The sequence below is a fragment of the Nanorana parkeri genome, unplaced genomic scaffold (genome assembly GCF_000935625.1).
Source record: "Nanorana parkeri isolate BGI_ZX_2015 unplaced genomic scaffold, ASM93562v1 scaffold742, whole genome shotgun sequence".
NCBI lineage: Eukaryota > Metazoa > Chordata > Amphibia > Anura > Dicroglossidae > Nanorana > Nanorana parkeri.
In genome coordinates this window covers 770,759-788,839 of record NW_017307010.1, presented here as the reverse complement: position 1 = coordinate 788,839, position 18,081 = coordinate 770,759, and the positions used below count along the sequence as shown (strand labels likewise).

The following is an 18,081-nucleotide window of genomic DNA, read 5'->3' as shown; positions in this document are numbered from 1 at the left end:
GTGCTGGAATATTTTACTCTCCCAATACTTCTCTTTTAATAATACACTCTTCCTACTTGTGGATTGCATCATAAATGAAACTGAATGTTTTGCTGTGGGAAAGAAAGTGGTACTGATTTAATAGGCTTTCGGTCTAGCAGTGCAATATACAGTGGTACCTCGGTTCACGAACTTCATTCGTTCCACGATTCTGGTCGGGAAACGTATTGGTCGTGAACCTAATCAAACTGTGATCAGACCGCGATCTCGACTAGAAGAATACAAAACACAAAAATTCCTCGACTAGAGGAAGCCACGACCAGTGTCAGAGCAGGGAAGATGGCTGCAGTTGTGTTCGTCACCCGAAGCGGAGTCCATGAACGGAAGCAAAATTTTGCTGTACTTCCTGTTTGCGAACCAAATTGTTTGTGAACAGAAGCGTTCGTGAACCGAGGTACCACTGTATTGTTGTAGACCTAATACTCACTTAATTTTCACGTAACTGGTACCTTCCGTTATGCATTTCGGCTGGTTAGGACAGCTGTTCTTTTCTCTGTAACATGGAGTCACATTGCAAGGCAATATCAAACACTCTTGTGGGCTAATGTGCTGCTGTAATAAGAGACTTGCATTTCTATGCATTAAGACTTTCAAGGATATCAGTAATGCTTGCCTATTATTAGTCTGTATCGTGACAGAGCTTTTATGTGTCTGTGTCTGGACTTTAATGCCAGCAGCAAGCTAATGAAGATATCTCCAGCTAACAAATGTAATTGCTGCAGAGAAAATTGTGCTGCAAATAGGCTGGGTATGTATGCTTATTATAATTATATTTATCCAGCACCCACATACTGTATATATACAGTATATATACACACACATACCTTCCCCTTGTATAGATATTGGCTAAACATTTATTTTAAAACCACAGAAATCACACAGGGAGGGATTTATCAAAAGTGGAGCAGATTTCCACTGCAGCCAATCCGCAGCATCTCTCTCTCATTTTCAAATCTTACCTGAGCAAACTGTAGACAGATGCTGATTGGTAGCCATGGGCAACTGCTCCAGATTCTGTTTGCTCCACTTTTGATAAATCCCCCCCACCGTGTCAAAATATTCCAAGACAAGTTAGGGCCAATAACAGTTAATGGTTCCGTGTAACAGAAGTGTTGCTTTGAAGTCAATGGCTGAATATATGGAAATCTGGTCCAGGGCTTAAGCAAACTTAGAAACCATAGACATGACAGCTTTAAATGCTTGTATGATGCTCACCTTATACTGTTTTCCTGTCTAACATGCTTTAAAGCAGTGGTTCTCAACCTGTGTAACCTCAGGACCCACATTTGTCATTAGTCATTAAGTCGTGACCCAAGTCGCACTGCAATGGAATGCATGGCATTAGGGTATCACACGTTCTGGAGCGGATGTACGAACTGTGGGTGGGAGGTGCGTTTGGGGTTCCATTCAAATGAATGGCAACGCAACACACCTCCCACACCAGAATGCACAGTTGGTGCGATTGCGCAGTACAGTGCATTAATCACATGGCACTGTGCTATTAACGCACTGTATTGGTGTGAACGGGCCCTCAAAAACACTGACATACATACACAACCAGAGACACAATCTCACACACAGACATTCTAACACACACACACACACACTCCAGAAATTTTTTTTTTACCCACACCCTAGAAAAGTACAAGAGAGCTAGTGGCAAGAAAGTGAATCCACATTGGGGAACAAGAGTTGCTATAACTTGCTAAAGCCTTTTCAGATTAATAATAAGGCACATATTTAATTTAACATTACATTTGAGCATCTAAAATGAAATATAACATTTATAATTTTGGTAGACCTAAGCTTCCACTGGAAATGGTACCTGGTGGAGAATATGTATAACCATCTTAGACACTAGTAAGATGTTGGAGGCCTCAAGTGTGGCTTATTTCACCTCTGATAGCCGTGCTTCATATTTTTTCACATTTTCTTTCTACTTTTTTCTCATTCAGACAACTGCAATAACGCCGTTAATAGAACTACAGAACGAATGTTAGGAATGCTTACACTCTTATTTATTTTGATGCTTTTCTTTATCTGCGAGTAAGAAACTTTTTGATAAGTCACAGAAAAGTTTATATATTATATTTTATGCCTTGTATGTCTCAGGTTTGGCAATCAATATTGTTTTATAAACAATCATTTGAATGTTGTTACAGAAATCAATAATGTTTGCAGGCTAACTGCATAAGAAAGGCTCAAACAAAGAACATGCTGAGGAGGACATTTAAGCATAGCATATCAAAATGTATGTGAAACTTCATAAGCCTTGGCAGTAATTAAGTAGCCTGAGGCTTACTGAAACTTTACAGGCATGTGCTATTCAATGCCATTTCTAAGTGGCTCTTTTTTCTTTAAAGAGACTCTGTTGGTCTCTAAAAAACAATTGTATTCGTACTACTCTGCAAGAGAAGAGCCATTATACTCACCTCTCTGGTGGCCCATGCCTCCAGTGCCTGCAGTGTCAGTGTCATTGGCATTCAACACTTCTGGGAGATACTGGCTATTGGTGGGGTGAGTATAATGCAGAGCATGATTAAGAGCAACTGATACCCTAAGCACAGTTCAAAAAAGTGCCTCCCTACACCCCTTCATTGCTTAACTGACAAGACATTAAAGAAGAACTCCAGGAATTTAAAAAACGACCCTTGCAGTGGGGCTACCCCTGCACTGTAAGGGTTAGGTGCTCATTTTTTCTAGGGGCTCAAATAAAGCAAAAATACTCACCTAAACCTTGGTCCCCCAATGGTCAGCACTCACCTCTCTCCCCCTCTGCTCTAGCTCTGTATTGTCTCTCGGCATCCTCATGTCTAATGCAAGTCAATGGACCATCTGTAGACATGATGATGTCAGCAGTCTGTAGACCACTGGAGCCCAGGGCCGAAGAGGATGTGGGAACTGGTTTAGCAGCCTGGTGGAACTGAGGATCAGGTGAGTATATCTGCTTTATTTGAGCCCCCTAGACAAAATGAGCAAATGAGGGTAGCCCCACTGTAAGGATATGTTTTCTAAATTTCTGAAGTTCTTCTTCTAGTCTATGGGGCTGTAATGTGCCTGCATGGCTAGGAGAGAGAGAGGACTTGTGGCATGGGATGTAAATAAACAATGGAGGCTGTGGCAGTTGAAGCTCGGTAAGTATACATCTGTGGAAGGGGAGGGTGGGATCTGTTTTCTCCGGACAAAGGGGAAAGAAAGATAATTGCACCTATTCTTTAATTGTATACTAGCTAGGGAAAAAACTCTGTGATGCCCCCTTCCCTATCTGCCCTAACCACATGCCTATTTGGCATGAAGGTTAATCCAGCCCTGGTCTAATGGCTCATCTCTTTCAGGTACAATGTTTTTAAGGAATAACAGTCTCTTGTAATCATAAATATGTTGTTTTAAATGTGTGCCAAGTCGGTATGTGCACATGTATTTATATCTGTTTATATGTGTATATGTCTTTCATTTGCAGAAACAATTTAAGACATGTTTTCTTTCTAGCCTCTACAGTGGACAGTCCCAGGGCCCTCACTACAGAAGACTTGAACAAAGATGTAACTGCTTACACTGTTGCTTCTAACATGTCAACTGCATCACCAAAAGAAGAAAGTAAGTGAAAATGGTAAACTAGATATGAGTTAAAATCCAATCTGCAACTCCCTGAAACTGAAATGTGTTTAAGATCTGTCCATGATGAGTCCAGCTTTTATCTGAATAAATTGTATTGATAAAATGGTGAGTAAGTCAGGACAGTTCCTCAAACTTAAGACAGGCGGGAAGTATATATCAATAATCAAAAGAATAATCTATGATTGTGAGTAGGGTTGCACAGATACCAAGTACAGTACTCGGTACAAGTACAAGTGTAAGTACCGATACTTTTGAGCTCCAAGACTACACTAGAGAAAAATTCAAAAATTAGGAGGCAGCTATCATTTGTAAGGAGCACACGGAGCTCCTGGGATTTGTACATCTCTGTTTTAATGTACTATTTTGTTTTTATAAATATAAATAAAGGGATGCACAGATACCAGTTTTGCGAGTACGAGTACTGGTACTCCAGGCTAAGTACACAGTTGAAATAAAGATATGCCTTTACCAGCCAAAGGATTTATAATTTTGTGCAGCCAGTTTTGTAATCCACTCACCCTTAACTTCCACTGAAGCTGCGGCATAGCTTAATTAATTGGTCCAAACACAGCCTTGGGAAGCCTACTGGACAATCATGGAGCTTCAGCATGTAGCAATATGGGAGAATGTGTAGCAAAGTGAGTGATATGAAAGAAAAGTGTCAGTGTAAAGATACACAAGAGAAATGCATTATTTGGGGGAAATTGCACGTGTCAGTACATTATTATTGTTATGTTAATTTTTTATTTTTTAGGACCACTCAAATGTAGATTAATATTGTGTAAGAGTAGCTCTTCAAATAAAAAAGGCAAATGGACACCAAAATGACTGTGAGATGTGAAGGTTTACCCTGTTTTTAATACTATAGTGATAACAGGAATACCATTTACACATCGCCTTGCTTTGTCACTAAAAGACATATTAAGGATGCAATATGGTAGATATCTGCCCACTATAGATACAGTATTTGTGGATTGTTAACATGCGGGTCAGATCTGAATTTTTGAGCTTCAGTTGATGAAAACCCATCTACAGATGGAACTTCAATATTTTATGTTATATAGAATGAGCAAGTGTTGGGGCCTTTGCCAGGTTTCTCTTTTGATGCCTGTGCAGCTTTTGGAGAGGTTTCTGCCTCACTTCCTCTCCTGGTGAGACCATGGTATAGAAAGTGAGATGGATTCCTCCATCAGGGACAAAAACAACAATTAAAACCTGTCAATCTCATGGGACCCCCCTTGAAATTAATTTTGTGGAATGTAAAAGGTCGGAGATCGCCACACAAAAGGTCCAAAATCCTACATAGTATGTTGTTGATTTTGCATGTCATTTATTACATTGTAACCAATGTACTGTTTCTGTTAATGCATATCTTTTATTCTTTACCAATAAACGTTTATGCTAAAAAAAAAAAAAACCTGACAAAAGGTTTTAACCTTTCCTGACACTTTCCAAAACTCCAAGAATCCCATTTGGGTTCATGAGCCAAAGTTTAGAACAAATCAATTGTATTTATAATCAGTTCTCCGGGAGCTACTAAAGCTGAACTTTAAACTAATCTAATGCATGCGTACATTTATTTTTCTTTAGCTTGGTAAACGTGTCAAAATGAAACTGTATATTGTAACACATTATAGATTCCTGAATAAATAATATGTAACTTTTTTTTTCTACAAAAGCGCCAAGTGTTGGTGCAGCAGCAACAACTCTAGGTACCCAGGGTAAGCAAATACTTACATTTTCTTGGCCTTTAAATTTTAAGGGGAAATGTTTCTTAAATGTATTTTGGGTTGAGTCCTTGGCCAAAGTTTAATGCTTTACTTCTATAGCTATGCCTCAAATTATCATGGCTGTGACAAGTTGAGCTTCATTTTGCAGACAAGTTTTTAATGACACTTGCTGAAGTGAATTTTCCATATACTCTATGTATAATCCAGTAATAAATAAAATAAATAGAAATATTAAAAATATTTAGTGACACTAAACTCAGGAGTTAAACCTTAAAAATGCATTCCGGTACCTCAACAATACTGTACCTTATTTAAACTGTAGATCCTCAAATCATCTCTAAACCGGCTGACACTGTCCTTCCTTCTGGAGGGTGGCTACTTTTGTTCCCCATGGTCACTGTGTGTGTTGTAAAATAGCTACCACTCCAAACTAGCTTCTGTGATGGATTGTAATCTCACATTTAGTTAGCTAACTTGTTAGCTAACTTGTGCTGATGATTTGAGGACCTATAGCTGAGTGATACACAAGCTACATTTTTGTTAATAGTTAGGGTACTTGAATGCATTTTTAAGATTTAACTCCTGAGTTTAATGTCAACTTAAATAAAAAATACTTTAATAATAATACCTTTCACTCTAGTAGCTGAAAAACCAAGCTTGGCCAATGAGGTTAGTTAGAGTGGTGAAGAAGCTATTTATTAAGGCACTGTTGCCTCTTTAACCTCTTGCCGTCCGCCCGTAGTAAAAAAAAAGGACGGACGGCACTGCTGCATTGGCGGGTTGCCGTCGCCAGGCGGCATTTTTTTTCTGCTCGTGCGCGCCCCCTAGCGGGCACGCACGGGCAGAAAAGACCCGACCATTGCACACACCCGTTACCGGGTGTTTCACATATAGGCGATCAGCGGCTCCATAGCCAGCTGATCGTCTATATGTGCTCGTTCGCGTACGCCCCCGCACGTCCGCCGCCGCCGGTTTTTTTTTCCCCTCCCTGACCCCTCACCTTTAATCGCGGGATCCTCTGCATTATATGTGGGCAGTCACTAAAGATGCTGATGTTACTTTCATATGGATCTTGCCCTTGCTGTACAATATTACATCATGTACAGCAGGATCTTACAAAGCTACATTCTTTTTAAATGTCAACTATTTTAAAGAAACGTTCATTTATAAACTATGAATAAAACATAATAGTTTAATTCCTCTATGACGTTCAGCAGCAGCCTTTTGATGAAGCAAAGCACGCTGGATTATTTCTGCTACCAAAAAACAGTAAAAGACACATTCTTCATTCCTTAGGTTACTGCTATAGGGTCCTGTATTCTAGCATAGATGAACAGATAATGGTAGAAAGAAACGCTTGTGGCATTCTTAGCTTTATTATTACATAGTTAGTCAGGTTAAAAAAAGACACAAGTCCATATAGAGATATGAGAAAAAATAGAAGAAAAGCCTAAAACAGAACGCTATGCCCACAGTTATTCACTATTGATCCAGAGGAAGGCAAAAAAACCCTATAAAGCATAGTTCAATGGGGAAAAACAAATTCCTTCCTGATCCCATAAGGCAATCGGATATTCCCTGGATCAACAATCTCTGATGCTTAATATACCTATAAGAACTCAATATCCAGTAATATTCTGTGCATTTAGGAACACATCCAGATTTGTTTTAAAACAATTAACTGAGCTAGCTAGAACTAGCTCCTGGGGGAGTCTATTCCACATTTTCACAGCTCTAACTGTGAAGAATTCTTTCCGTATGCAAAGGTTAAACCTCTTTTCCTCCAGACGCAATGTAGTGACCTTAAAATGAATTATTTGGCACCAAGCTCACTATATGGACCATTTATGTATTTATACATGGTGATCATGTCTCCCCCGAATCGCCTCTTCTCCAGAGAGAACAAATTCAGGTCAGTTAATCTTTCCTCATAGCTGAGCTCCTCTGTGCCTCTTATGAGTTTAGTTGCCTTTCTCTGCACTTTCTCCAGTTCCACAACATCCTTTTTGTGAACTGGTGCCCAAAACTGAACTGCATTTTCCAGGCGAGGTCTTAATAATGCTTTGTACAGGGGCCTAAGCTCAAAAATACACACAGTAACTGCTTTATTGTGGTGGCATTTCTCTTTGTAGAGTTTTAGAGTTTTTAAGCAAGGACAGTTGTGTAACACTAGCTATGTTTTTTTATGCTGTAAAAAGTCACCATCTAGACACACAACTCCAAAAGTTTGAGAGAGATCATAAGTTCTTATGGCCAGATGTATAGTAGGTGGTTAACAGAGACAGTTTTTTTGGCACAAACTATTGTACTTTTATATTTATTTCCTATTGCATCTGTGATTTTGGTTTATTTAACTGACTTTAAACATACACAGATGCTAGATTTATCATGCCACAAAAAGGGTAAATGGGTGGAGTGGACACATTTAAATTATTCTTTATAATACAATATAGTTATCTGCATTCATTTATTCTACTTATTTACTGAATTGCTTATTAACTTTGCTTTATTACAAGTTTCCAGTAAAGAAGCAACTACAGAGCCAAGTCGTGAAACACAAACACAAACCACAAAACCTGCAATAACTAACAAAGGTAAGAATCATCTGAATCCAGGGTCATGCATTATATGAGAATCGGATTTTGGGTAGACCTCATGGACAGGGTTCAGTCCTTCATTTGGGTCTGTTGCATCACCCTCTCAAACTGACCATGTGACAGGCCATGTGATAAGTAGTCAGGAAATCAGATGAATAATTTATGCCCCTTGAATGCCTGAAAGTGCTCCTTGGATTTTGGTCCCCTTATGTGGCTAGAATGTGATAAAGAAATACCTCCAGATATAACCAAGTATTTTAAAGCAAACAAATTGATTAAAATCTGTACAGTATATGTGGGCAGTCACTAAAGATGCTGATGTTACTTTCATATGGATCTTGCCCTTGCTGTACAATATTACATCATGTATAGCAGGATCTTAGAAAGCTGCATTCTTTTTAAATGTCAACTATTTTAAAGAAACATTCATTTATGAACTATGAATAAAACATAATAGTTTAATTCCTCTATGACGTTCAGCAGCAGCCTTTTGATGAAGCAAAGCACGCTGGATTATTTCTGCTACCAAAAAACAGTAAAAGACACATTCTTCATTCCTTAGGTTACTGCTATAGGGTCCTGTATTCTAGCATAGATGAACAGATAATGGTAGAAAGAAACGCTTGTGGCATTCTTAGCTTTATTATTACATAGTTAGTCAGGTTAAGCCAGTTTTCTATCCAATTACAGATTGAATACTCTATACCTACTGACCTTAACTTATACATTAGCCGCATGTGGGGAACTGTGTCAAACGCTTTTGCAAAGTCCAAGTACACTATATCCACAGTCATTCCTCTCTCCAATTTATTACTCACTTCCTCATAAAAAGTAGGTGTGTTTGACAACGTCTGTCTTTTGTGACTCCGTGCTGACACAACCTACAGTTCTCCATATCATCAGCAGCACAAGAAAAAGCAGCACAAGGCGCAAATCAGTTTGTATGTTAACCAGGACTGTGCTGTTAGGAGAAGAAAGCAGAGTGACAGATGAGCTTCATCACAATCCTGCTTCTCCTTTGCTGTCCAATTAAGGGTTAGAGGAGGGTCCATGACAACCTGCACTCATAGGGTCAAGTGGATTGAATGATGCTGGCCGTCATTCAACCCGGGAAACTGAGGTTTTGGTAGGAAAGATGTATTGCCATAACTTCTCTGGGACCAAGTATAGAGAAAGCATTTATATTTTATTTCATCCTTAAATGGCTATTACATTTTTGTAATGGTGTTCTGATATAAACTATATACTGTATAGGCAGGTATGCACTGAAAGGTTAGGTTTCTTTTCTTTACTTTTTTTAGTTCAAGTTTTCAAAACAGAGGATGGTAACATTTCAAGCAATGATACAAAAAAACTGTCTGGCTCAAGCAACAGAGGTAAGCAAATATGCACCCATGAATTAGAGAAAAATCCACCAATCCATGTGGTTTATATACCACAAACCGGGCAATCAGCAAGCGAAACTCTTTGTCTGTCCTTCTAATTTCCACTTTTACTCATTCCCTAAAATTCATAAAGAGTGTCCACAACACTCTTTAGAATTATGGGGGGCATGTGCATGACAAATGTCAGTGCTTGCCCCAGATTAATGAACCTAAGCAATTATGGACACCGGCACTCCAATTGTAGAATAACGTCTATTTATTGACATCCATGCAACAATACACTTATTGCAACGTTTCGGGGTCACACAGGATCCCCTTCATCAGGCAGAACAAGTGAAAGATTCATGAACCTGCTGTCTCACTGTGGCACAGCAGCCTAGGTGTTTTACTAGTGGGTGAGAGGAGCTTGATGGGGAAGTTGAGGGACTAGTTCCCCATCAAGTATGCTCCCCTAGTGATTAACAGCAGGCTGCTAATAGCTATAGCAGAGTCGCCCTGATGGGGCACTGGTCCTTCAGCATCCCCATCACGCTCTGCCCACTGTCAGCATCACTGGTTGTTAGCGATGCTGTTAGCTGCACAGCCAACAGAATCCTTAGCAAACAGTGATGATGACCCCTCCCCCCAATGTCAGCGCCAATGTTGTTAAGGATGCTGTCAGCTACACAGCCAACAGCATCCCTAACAACCAGCGATGATGACAGTAACATCCGGTGACTGCTGGGGAGGCAGGTAGCACAGCAAACCTGCTACACAGCGTACAGAGACAAGCACTTTGCTTATCTATGTACACGTTAGAGTTAGTCTTAATTTCAGTTTCATTAGCCTCAGTTCAGTTTCAGTTTCACTGGTCTCAGTTTCATTAGCTACGAACCGTAAGTAATTATATTTGAACTTAGTGCAGCCATAGTGCTACTTTGTAAAGGGGCACTATTAAGAAATAACTGAATCACATGCATCAATAAAGCTACGAAAACTAGTGACAGGGCATTTTTTTATTTGGTACAAGACCTTTTAGAGGTTAATACTTCCAGAAAAGCAGCACAAAGCCTTTACTGATTTCCCCCCCATTAAGTCTCATACTTGGTCTGTGCAAAAGAATGGGACTCTGGGAACTTCTCTTATTAAATTGCAAATATATTATTTTATTTATTTTTCCATGTAGTAAATATACTTTCTTACTTACTTAATTAGAATAGTATAATATAAAAACTGCTTCTTTTTGAAAAGGGTTGAGGGCATGGACAGTTAACTTTTTGGTGCCTGTCTGTTAAGATGGAACACTTACTGTATAATGTAATGCTGTTCTTTGATGTACAGAAGCAGAAAAAAAAGTAGATATTTAAACCTAATGTGCCCAGTGTCCTTTTTTTTACAGATATGTTTTGGATAGGCCATGGAAGTGACTGAGGGGTAGGACTGCTGCACTGATATCACATTAAGCAGCCTTAAGTGATCTTTGGTCATTAACAGACCCTAAAGCTGACCTTATATAATTCCTACAGCTTAACAGTGTGTGTATTAAGTATATAAGGATGTACGTAAGGTATATTGTATTTATACTTGATATGTTAGATTTGCTGTGCTCACTAAAAAGGAGGCCTGCCTCTGTCTCTGCAGTTACAGCTAAGCTTATTTTTTAGGATGAACCCAAGTTTTGGGGCTCAAATATTTTTACCCCGAAGGTGTGGGAGGACATTTTTATTTTCTCTCTTTCTTTGCAATCTGAAATGTCTCTAGTTTCCACTGTAACTGTTTCTAGGTAATCCACAAGGAGTAATCTAAATAGCTCATGTAGAAGAGTCAGATTGGATATCATAAAAAGAGGGGTAAAGGAAGTAAATATATTAAATGTTTACATTTTATGAAATAAGAAATGGGCAATGTCATAGGTTATACGCAGAAAAGTGCATTTGGTAGCAGATTATTTATATTTGAAAGTTGTTTTTGTTGGATACTTTTTATTTTTTGTATCAAAAAACTTTAAATAAAGGATGTATAAAAAAAACCTGTGTGTTAGCAGTTAGCAAATATGTCTGTGGCTGTGAAGAGTGAGTCTAACAATGACATTATGACATGGAGTGATAGCACAAAAGCCCCCAAATCACTGTGATTATGACTGTTTCGTAGAATAGTCTTTGGCAACGCACTGGGATCAGTGAAACCACATATGTCATAAATATAAAATGTTTCCTGCTTTCCTGGTGTCTATCCGAAACAATCAAATGTAATAACTCAGCAAAACAAAAAGTCCAAGCACACGTTGACAAGTTAAATGTCTTAAAGGAGATGTATTTTAGCTATTTTTGAATGGTAAAAGCCGCTGGGAAGCTAGATGTCTTGTGCACCCTGATGGACAGTGCTGGAGGGAGGGGGGAACTGAGCAAGGCATTTACATAATTTCCCTAAGCTCCTGCAGAAAGAACATTGTCCTTTCAGTTCAAAGAGCTGAGGGCACAGCAAGCTGTGGCAATTCACTGATAAAGTTATCAACATTGCCAACGTCTAACCAGCAAGAGTGACAATGGTGCCAAGTTGTTTGCACCCTATAAAAGGGGGTTATTCACTATGGAGCCAAAGGATACAACCTTAGCTTCTGCTGACCCTTCAGCTCTCTTCGGCCATCACTGCCCAACGGTTCAGTCAAACTGAAGGGCTGCTGTATGGGCTATTCACAATAGCCAGTGCAGCAGCCAAAGGCAGCCAAGCGGCTCAGCTAAGCCGAAGGCCTATGCTTCAGCTCGAATGAACCAAAGTGACAGCCGAAGCGTGGAGAAAGGTTGGCCGAAGCCGACCAATCTCCACTCAAATGACAGCTGGGCGGAGCCAGCTGTGATCTCAGTTGTAATAACAGATTAGCGTCCCCAAATGACCTGCCCAGCGTCACCAAATGACCAAGTGAAATGCCGCTCGGCGGCATTCGACTATTCACTTACTGCCGTTTGGCCCCTATGAAAATAGGGGCGAACGACAGTGAGTGAGCTGCTGGGGCTTCGGCTCAGCCAATCGAGACGTTTGAACGGCTGAGTCGAACTCCTTCTGCACTTCGGCTCAGCCGAACATGCAGAGCATGTTCAGCTGACCAAAGGCAGCCGAAGGCAGAGATGTACGGCTGATTTCAGCTGATGTACAGCTGAAATCAGCCGTACATGGCTGCAGTGAATAGCCAAACAGCGTTCAGCTCACTTCACTTTGGCTTGGTTATTCAGGAGCCAAATGCCGCTCGGTGGCATTCGGCTATTCACTTACTCTCCTTCGGCCCCTATGAGAATAGGGGCAAACGGCACAGAGTGAGCTGCTGGAGCTTCAGCTCATCTGATCCAGATGTTGGATCGGCTGAGTCTAACTCCTTCTGCACTTCGGCTCAGCTGAACATATTCACTCTGGCTCGTATTGAGCCAGAGTGAACAGCCACTGCGGCTGTTATTAAGCTCACTTCACTGCGGCTCAGTTATTAACTCGGCTGCCTTCGGCAGCTAAGTGAATAACCCTGAAAGAAAGCAGAAAGCAGTAAATGACAATCTGCTGCGTGTTATCAAACATTTGGATTCATTCGGATTCGTTATTTCTGTCACTCGGAAATTCAGATGCATCCAAATGTCTGAATTTACAGAAATTCATACAAATTTCAATTTGGAATGAAACGAATCGCACATGTCCAGGGAGGTTCAAATCCCGGCCAGATCACTATCTGCAAGGAGTTTGCATATTCTTCCTGTGGTTGCATGGGTTTCCTCCGGGTACTGCGGTTTCCTCCCACAATCCAAAGACATGCTGGTAGGTTAAGTGGCTTCTGTCTAAATTGGCCTTGTATATACTGTATGCATGTGAGAGAGGGACCTTAGATTGAAAGCTCCTTGAGGGCAGGGACTGATGTGAATGTGCGCTGCGTAAATTAACAGCGCTATATAAATACCTGTAATAAATAAATAAATATTGGACATGCATGCAATTCTTCTATTTCAAGAAGCCAAAAATTAAGATTTTGGTTGTTACATGGCTTGTGTATACCTGGTTTTAATAAATATTTGACAGGCAGAAATATGGCACCTTATTGTCCTCAGTACCTGTTAATAAACTGCTTTAATTACATTTTACTAACTATTGTTGGCTTAGTGGGGATGGTAATTGTGCTTTTATTGTTTTAAACACATTATTGATTTAGTGTATAATGTAAATGCAAACAAAAGTTCAATGAAAATGGATTAGACAGAAGTATTATAATTGCTTATAATAACAGTAAAGAAATCTCTATGACCCAATTAGTTTATATGTGAAGCTGAAAACAGGGTAAGATCTGTATATTAATAACACATTTTCTTGCAGGGATCAAAATTGGAGCGAGTTGTGTTGCAGCTGTTATCACCGTTATTGTCTTAGTAGTTATCTACAAGATATGTCAGAAAAAGCCCCCAGGTAAGAATAATCTTCACAGAAGAATTTTTGCATTTTGGTGTATAATAATATAGCATGTTTTTAAAAAATGTTTCGCTTATGCTATGTAAATATCTGCCTCATTTCCCACCCTCGGCTTATATTCGGGTCGATACTTTTTCCCAGTTTTTTTTGCTAAAATTAGGTACCTCGGCTTATATTCGGGACGGCTTATACTCGAGTATATACGGTAGGTGTTATCCCAATTCAGCTGCAAAAGGGAAAAATTTAAAGCTGAACTCTAGGACAAGCTATTATTATCTGAATACAAGAGGCATGTGTATTCATACTTGTACCTTGATGTGCTTTGTGTATTTCTTCCAGTTATGTGCTTTAATCCAGTGTGACACTTTGCCCATGTAGGAGCTTCCTATATTAAAGACCAATCACTGCTGTTCACTCTGCTCACTGGGCAGGGTGACGGATCTTGTATTTTCCCCCTCTCCTGGTGTTTTCTGCAGGCAGCCTGTAGTGGGTGGGACCTGCTGGGTCCCTTCCACAGCTCTGCTTTCTGCACAGGCTATGTATGGCACACTGCTGCTTTTACTGGTAATTAATTGCAAATGCAAAAGCATTTTGTGCACGCAAGGTAGATTTATATTCTTTGTGGCTATTGAGAAATATATTTTGAATAAAAGTTTTTGTGCCTGAAGTTCAACTTATCCTCCACTCTTCCTAAAACCAAAAAAACCTAGAAAGAAATAAACAACAGAGAAATGGTAAGAGTGAAGATAATTAAAGTGCTAGAGTTTACGTGGCTCTAAGATACAGCATAATTCAAGAAAATCATCATTCCTGCATCATCCCTCTAAGTCATTACTGGCAGGTCTGAATCACCCACACATACTGTATATGAAACCTTTAGTAGTCTGTTACCCTTCCAATGTGAATGAGTAGTGCGGTTTCCTATCAGCCACTAGATGGTGATGTGCATATAGCAAACACATGATCAACAGGTATAAAAAAGACCTTGTATCAGTGATGCAGAGGATGCCAAAGTTTGCATAATTTCCATTTACATTCCTGCTTTCTCTAAGGACTGGATGAGTCATATACTGACAACTAGAAATAAAGGGATAGGGGGGTTTACCTGGGAAACTCATTTGCTAATTCAGGATTTAAGCAGATTTCAGCAGGTAAAAAATATATTAGTAAAACGTGGGGAATTAACAAAGCTTCTGGCACCATTACGGCTCAGGAAATTGGTGCAAGTGGCGTGCACCAATCTGTGCCACCTGCACAAGCTTCTATTTTCAGAACCTAATTTACAAAGGTATCGCTACAGTTTTCAATATGGAAAACTGCTGCAAATGCCCACCACATTGGACCTGGCGTACCGGATGTGAACTATCTGCAGGTAAACTGACAGACAGCCAGCTCTGAGGAAGAGGAAACTCCCCGAAAACACGTTCAGCTGTGTCAGCTTGTTTCTGCTGGACTAGCAGCATATTTGGATTGTTTTCTCTGACTGCTAGGAATCTGCATGTATCCTGAGATTTATGTCCAACACGCTTTTTATCCACCTCTTTTGTGAGTACCATTTATCACTTTTAATCTTTCTAAACAAATAAAATGATTATTTGCACCAGGAAAGGCGCCCGGTGTTTCTTTTTTATGAACCTGACAGACAGTTCACATGCCTCTCCCTGCCCGTGCAGCGAACACACTACATGGGCAGAGCCTGCAAAATGACGCACTCAAAAATTAGATTGAAATTGATGGACCTGTGTCTGTTTTTTAACATTATCAACGATATATATATGCCTGGCTGATAGACCCAACAATCATGGGGTCAACAGCCTTCCTCCTGCCACTGGGCAAAGAGAGGCAGAGAAGGAAGCTTCAGCTCTCCTGGTGCAGCCACCACATAAATAATTGAGCAAACCACTCCTAATTAACAAAGGGGCTTGTGAGCCCTTTGTTAATTAGGAGCAGGATCTGTTTCATTTTCTCAGTTTAGAAGCATAGCGCCGTACTTATTGCAGCGCCACTCTTTGTTAATGACCCCCAATATATTTACATATGTTTACAGTACAATCATGCAAATATATATTGCATTTTTGGCTAAAATTAAAAGTGTTTAATGATGAGGACAGTGTTGAATGTGTATGGACTAGTTTTGCTTGTATCTTACCTTTAAATTTAACACAGTTTCAAATGTATAGTAAGATTTTAAGTAATTATAGGCAATTGCTTTTCTTTTAGCTGTGGAGAACACTGGAGTAAAAATGTAAGTAACCTTCAATTTCTTTATTAAAAGGTATCATTATCTGAAGACCAGAACTGAATGTCTTTCTAAACTGTATGTTTTGTTCTATTAATGAATTGAAGGACCGTTTGGAAATGTCAGTTGCCCTTCCAATGCTTGCACAACATCCAACACACTGAAGTCTAAATAAGATGTATCATGCTTTCATTTTGAAATGGGACTTCTAGAATTTAAAAAAACACAGTGAATAAAGGCATTAATGGCAGTATCATTGCTGTAATAATTTCATTCTGTTCTCGGTTTAAAAATGGTGATGATATCAATATTAATAATTGAAGACGTAATTGTCTATTGATATTACAGGAGAAAGAAATATAGCAAGTATCAGCAGTAAAAGTTATACAACCACACTGTAATAAAAATGCAGTAAGAATTACAATCTTCAATAAAATACTGCCTTTTCTACAGTACATGATTTGCAAAACATTTCAAAGCTGCAGAAATAGATTCTTTAATATCGATACTCAGCTGTAAGAGTTTGTCTAGTTTTCTTGTCTGTGATATTATTATTCATAACAGATGCATTATTAGTTTACAGCTGTTTACATTAAGGTAAACCACGAAGATTAATATTTCAATTATGGGTGGACTGGTTGACTGAAACACCCACTGGCATTTTATAAATTCTAGTAACTGATTTTTTTTAATTTCCTTAGCACATTTATAGCTTTTCCTCCCAACTGCCATACTTTTTAGTGCATTGCAGCAGGAATATTTCCTCTACTGTGACTGCATTCTATTCAAAGAGCAGATTCAAGTGGAAGTCAGCATACTTTAAAGAGTCAGGAAAGGACATTTGTAAAAATCTATATTTCTACTCTTTCAGTGGGGCTGTTAGTAACTTTACAAGTCTGCAGAATGTCAAAATATAGAGCAACAGTATAATTTAAACAAATAATAATAATTTTGTCAATAAAAAGCTCTTTGAGCTCCGGGCAAGTTAACGTTGCCTAGGTTGAACTGCTTTCACCAGTCTGCTGCAGACAAGAGTGAGCATTTCCTTAATCTCTTCTCCCCCAATGATCAGAAGTTGCAAAGTGAGTGGCTGTAGATAACTGTTCTCTTATACTTAGATATTACCGCCTGCAAGTAACATAAAAAACATATAGTGATTAAGTTGTTGTAATGCATCATTACCTCTCATTTAGGTGTGTGCTGTTATTCACTTGTATTCCCTGTTATAGTAGTGTCAGGCCCGCATGGAGGCTGACCTATTTTCTGCTGGAGCTCAGAGCTACTGGGGTTGATTTACTAACCTTATAAACACACCACAAACATGTATACATCTCTGTAGTGTGTTCCCTCCCAGCATGATCTATGGGTGGAATCTAAACACCTTTGTGGTGCGTACACACCCAGCAGGTGTGTTGTGCAAAGCCAACCATGAATTGCAAGGTGATGTTGTGTAAATTAGCTCTATGTTGTGTTGCTTGCGTTGATGAATGCAGGAATGTAAATGCATGAGCTAACCATTTTTGTCTAAACTGTGAAGCAGCATTATATATGCATCATGTGCATGATTTTTCCATATATGGCATTAGTGGAAATATGCTTTTAGAGACTTTTTGGTTGATAAATACGTTTTGCTGTGTGAAAATCACATGCACCTGGTGCGTGCGTGTGTTTAGGTTAGTAAATCACCCCCACTGACTCACACTCTGTTCAAGCTGCTTAGTGGAGGGTAAATTACCATTTTGAGTATCTGGTATTGGCACTGAGGGAGATTCGGATTTTGACAGATGCCTATTTGTGGCTGGTTCTTCAATGTAAAATAACCATAACACAACAAGCAGTATGTACCAGGTAGAAGTCAGCCCACTTGATTAAATTGGTAGGGTTAGGAGCCCCCCCTTATTTTTAAAAAATCAATCAAGTGCTGCTACAAAATCCCCATCAGCCTGCTGTAATGTGAACAATATGAGTTATAGCATTAAATTAATGGTACATTTTCGTACAGAGACCTCTGTTATCATCTTATAAAAAATAAAGCATCCAAAAAAAAGGATAAC

The 18,081-nt window shown here is 39.3% G+C and overlaps 1 protein-coding gene across 1 annotated transcript in view; it reads left to right on the top strand.

The window, feature by feature from the left end:
- The window catches only part of EMCN (endomucin), a 75,348-nt gene that overhangs the window by 47,910 nt on the left and 9,357 nt on the right, over positions 1-18,081 (top strand). The window contains exons 2-5 of the mRNA XM_018564267.1: positions 3,529-3,636; positions 9,286-9,360; positions 13,696-13,785; positions 16,009-16,033. Of these exons, the coding sequence (XP_018419769.1) occupies positions 3,529-3,636; positions 9,286-9,360; positions 13,696-13,785; positions 16,009-16,033 (298 nt within the window). The remainder of the gene's footprint in view (positions 1-3,528; positions 3,637-9,285; positions 9,361-13,695; positions 13,786-16,008; positions 16,034-18,081) is intronic.